The sequence below is a fragment of the Mus caroli genome, unplaced genomic scaffold, assembly GCF_978045245.1.
Source record: "Mus caroli unplaced genomic scaffold, Mus_caroli_1 scaffold_5, whole genome shotgun sequence".
Lineage (NCBI taxonomy): Eukaryota > Metazoa > Chordata > Mammalia > Rodentia > Muridae > Mus > Mus caroli.
The window spans coordinates 18859735-18864288 of NW_028227260.1; the positions used below are offsets into that span (position 1 = coordinate 18859735).

Genomic DNA, 4554 nt, shown 5'->3' on the forward strand with positions numbered 1-4554 from the left:
TCACTTCCCATGCCCTTAAGGCTCTGGGAAGATTTATGTCACTTCCCATGCCCTTAAGGCTCAGGGAAGATTAAGAAGTGGCAGAAAGACTTTAAGAACTATACATTGCGGAGGACAAGAACACAGTAGTGTCTTCTGGGTATAACAAGACCACTGCAGTGATGAACTCACAGCAGTTGTGGTTGCCTATACAAGACTGGCAAGAGATCAATCCAGTGTGCATTCTAGCATGCAAATAAGAGGGGATCCTGAAACCCAATATGTAGCTGAATGGCATTGGCTGTTGATGGTTATAGAGGAAAGGAGAGTCTGTTTTCTTCTCTGATAGGTTGCCCATAATCTGGTGGATAGTCTTACACTCATGAACATATTGACAGTGCTGATATCAGAGGGGTATAAATAAAGAGTTTGCCAAGTTGAGAGGGAACCACACACATGTCTAGGAAATGTTAGGAGGTATAGCAGTGGATATGTTTAAAATATACTGTATGTATATTTAATTCTGAAAGAATAGATAAAATTAAAAATTTGTAGAACCTTAGAAGAGAGCAACAAAATGAAGTTATGCAATCTCAACCAATTTCTCCCCAAACCCAGTGCCACATGAACCTCTGCTTTATGAAGTGTCCAAAGTTTAATATTTCACAACAGCAACACAAAAGGGGTACTCTAAACTAAAAAAAAAAAAATGTAGTGAGTTGTGGGTACACTCATTCTTGTAGTGAAGACTACATAGGTGTATGCATATGTAAAGGCATCAAAATGCATATTAGCATTTTATTGTCTATGTGTGTATGTTTGTGTATATGCATGTATTCTTGTGAGTCTGGATGCATGCATGAAGGATGGATGTATATACACATGTGTTTGTTTGTGTGTGTCTGTGTGTGTGTGTGTTTGTGTAGCAAAGGACAAGTTTTCTGTAGATTCTCAGGTGCTACCCACCTTAAAAATCTTAAAATCAAAAGAACAAAAAACAAAACAAAAAAGTATCAGCAAAGTGTCTCACTGGCCTGGGACATACCAATAGTGTATACAGACTAGCTGGCCAACAAGTGTCAAGGATACACACTTTCCCACATCCTCAGTGCAGTAAATAAAAGTTTCCAACATCACACACTGGTTTCTTTCTTTTTTGAAACAGTGTCTCACCATGTAGCCTCATAGTGATCTGCCTGTCTCTGCCTTGAGTGCCTATGCCACCATGCCAAGCTGATGGGGTTGGGTTTTTGTTGTTGTTGTTGTTTTGTTTTGTTTTGTTTTTTGAGACAGGATTTCTCTGTGTAGCCTTGGCTGTCCTGGAACTCACTCTGTAGACCAGGCTGGCCTTGAACTCAGAGATCCGCCTGCCTCTGCCTCCCAAGTGCTGGGTTTAAAGGCGTGCACCACCACTGCCCGGCTAGGGTTTCATTTTTTAATTGTGAGTTCTGGGGATCAAACTCAGGCCCCCCATGCATGTGAGAAATCAACTGAGTCATCTCTCCAGCCCCACTTTATGCTTTGAAAAACTGGTTTCACAATATGTCCTGAGGGGATTAAAAAAGTGTTAGCAAATACACAGTAAAGCTGTCTGGAAAGGCATAGTCCTTTTAAAATATGCTGTAGACATTACTACCTGTTTCATGACCAGCACTGGTTGGCTGTCCTATTCCTCCTCCAATTTCTAAAGAGGTAGGCTAAATCAGTGCTGCACTTGCAGATTCCAGTCAAAATCACTGGTGCCTTTTGATGGGGTGAAGTCTTTGGCCCTTCTGAGGGTCTTCGCACAAGAGATCATAATGAGGACTGTAAGAAACACCACAATGAGGTAGGGGTCCTAGAGTTGATGTGCTGCCTAAGATAGGACTGGAACTGCCTGCCACCTACACCTCAGTTCATATCCATGTAATACCCTGAAACCATGCAGCAGTCCTAGCCAGTGACATTTAGGAAAACCCTGGGCTCTCCCTGTTGCCCTGTGAAATAAAGCTTCAGGGGGACGTTTGTGCTAGCTCTGTTCTGACCCTCCTGTGTCTGCCTATCAGGGAACGGTTGTTCGCACCACTCCCAACCTTCTAGAAACCGACGTTCCTTCTCATCTAATTTCCAGTCTTCCCTACCCCCACCCCTCTCCCTCGACACCATCAGAAACAGAGTGACACATATTTTCACATCTTATTATTTTCACCATCATACAAATTAGTTTGTGGTGAAAAGTGGCCTTGACAGGACCACAGCTCAGCTCCCAGACCCATTCACTGATGTTTCATGGGTCTTTGGACCCGTTCAGGGTCTAGGAGCTGGCCAAGTCTCCATTCGGAACCTGATCACTGTCAATGCATGGTGGAACTTCCTCCGGCTCAGACACATTGGCATTTTCATGAGACAACAATGCCACTGTAATCTCACTTGGCTCCAAAGCCATAGTCGGTTCCAGTTGGCTCCGCTCCAGTTGGCTCCGCATCAATCGAAGTTCAGTAGCACTCTTGATTCGTCTCCTAATTCTCCTTCTAAGTGATTGCTCCCCCTTCTTCGTAATCTGAAAGAACTACAGTCATAAGGGCACTGGTTTGGGGAAAAGATAGATAGAATGTGGATGAGGATTCATGTAAAGGGGCAGAGGTAGATGAGAAGTTTATTGTAGGCCTGAGAAAGTCTTTGGGGAAAGAATGACTGAAGATGAATGAATGACTGAAGAAGGAAGCTTAACTTAGATCTCTCACCTTAAATGTACTTCTGCTATGAGAAGGACGAGAACGATAACAGCAACAACCACAGCAACAATGATAGTAACCACAGGAACTAGAACGAGAAAGAAAACGAATTAAGGAACAATGAGATCTCTTGGGAAGCTGAGATCTAGGGTTTCGCTTCTTATTAAGCTTGAATCTTTTGGCGGCGGTCTTCTTAAGCTTCGATCTTTTGGCTTTGGTGGAGGCGGCGGCTGCTGCTGCAGCTCTAGACAAGCGGACTTTCTTGGCCGCCAGAGCCATAGCGGAGCTCTCCAGGGACTGGCCCCAGAGCTCCGAGCACCCTGCTTATCACCCTGTCAGAACAATGGTGGGCCACACCCCTCAGCCCTGATTGGTCAGCAAAGCTCTCCCTAGCCAAAGGCAGCTAAGGAGTGGCTGAGACCTCACAAAGCCTTACCTCTAACCTATGTCAGGTATCCTGTGAAGGTTTGAAAGTTCATGTAATGTGTGCCTGCTGCCACGGTCCCTTAATCTATGCTTATCAATCCTCTAACTCTTTCAAACCATAATCTCCCAATTAAATCCTTTCTTTTATAAGTTGTACTGGTCATGGTATCTCTTCACAGCAAACAAAAATAGCTAAGACTGACCAGCAATGGGAAGTTGATATGATAAAAATATATCTTACATGTGTGTGCGTAAAATTATCACAGAGTGAATTTTTAAGGGAAAAAGAACATTGCTGAATTAGGTATTGTGCAAAATGAAAATGACAAAGAATCAGTGAACTTTGAGAACACATCAACAAAATCTGTCCTTAATCTAAGATATTGTGTATTTTATGTTATGTGTGTAGGGGTCATGTCTGCATGTTTGTCTATGGACCTATTCATGCAGAGCTTCATCAGAGATTATTATTATTATTATTATTATTATTATTATTATATTGCATATATGTCTCTAAACATAGCCTGATTGGCTCATATAATGGTACCTGCACTTATGTTTTCAGGGCTGACATTCTGTCACTGGACAGTCAAGTGTTGTGCTCTTCATTGGGGAAGACGATTTCTCCTCGATTCATTCCTCAGTTCTCTAGAGTTGTTTGTGTAAACTTAGGCCCTATGAGCATTTCTTTGTCCACTTTGGCATGTCTGTTTGTGACATCCTTGTTAAGCTCACATTTGAGCAGTGGTGTTGGTGAGAGTTTATAGGTTTAGCTTTAGCCGTGAAAAAAAGATGCAATCTTACAGCAAATTCCCTGATCTCTGGCTCTTACAACTCTTTCCTCTGTTTTTTTTCAAACAAACTCTATATAATTAATTTACTGTATATATCATCAAATTTAGACTTCCCTCTTTCTCTTGAGTCTGAGGTTTGTGCTTTTTAGTGGAATATAGTTTCCCATCTGTGTCTAAGGTACTGATAATATAAAAGTTAGTTCTTTATAATCTCTTAAGATCCCATGTTTGCATTTTGAATGGATAATTTTCTTTTTGAAACTGGGTGTTATTCCTAGCACACATGTGAAAGCTCACAGATGTCTATAATTACAGTTTCATGGGATCTAAACATTCTATTCTGCCTGCATGGGGCATTGCAAAAATTTTAACAGCAAAAAAGTCAGGTACCTTTATGGTATTCTCCTATAAATTAACTAGAAACTAGTGGTTATTTCTGTGCCACAGACCTATGACTGATTTGTGTTTATATTTTTCTTTTATAGTTTTTCCACATTTCATAGAACTCTGATATGTTACTTTTATAAAGTCAAAGAAAATATTTTAAAAAAAATAACAAACACAAAAAACAAAGGCAATTCCTGTGTTTCTTCTCTGTCATTGTGGCTTAGCTCCTGCCAGAGGCCTGCCAGTTGCTATTC

The 4554-nt window shown here is 41.3% G+C and overlaps 1 protein-coding gene across 1 annotated transcript; it reads right to left on the reverse strand.

Annotated features, from left to right (window-relative positions):
• Positions 1–2142: 2142 nt before the first annotated feature.
• LOC110286951 (cysteine-rich perinuclear theca protein 1-like) lies at positions 2143–2989 on the reverse strand. Its single transcript, XM_021153637.1, has 2 exons — positions 2703–2989; positions 2143–2518 (listed from the first exon to the last, which is right to left on the reverse strand). The coding sequence occupies exons 1-2, from the start codon at positions 2970–2972 to the stop codon at positions 2273–2275; spliced, it is 516 nt and encodes a 171-aa protein (XP_021009296.1). The 5' UTR covers positions 2973–2989; the 3' UTR covers positions 2143–2272.
• Positions 2990–4554: the final 1565 nt, after the last annotated feature.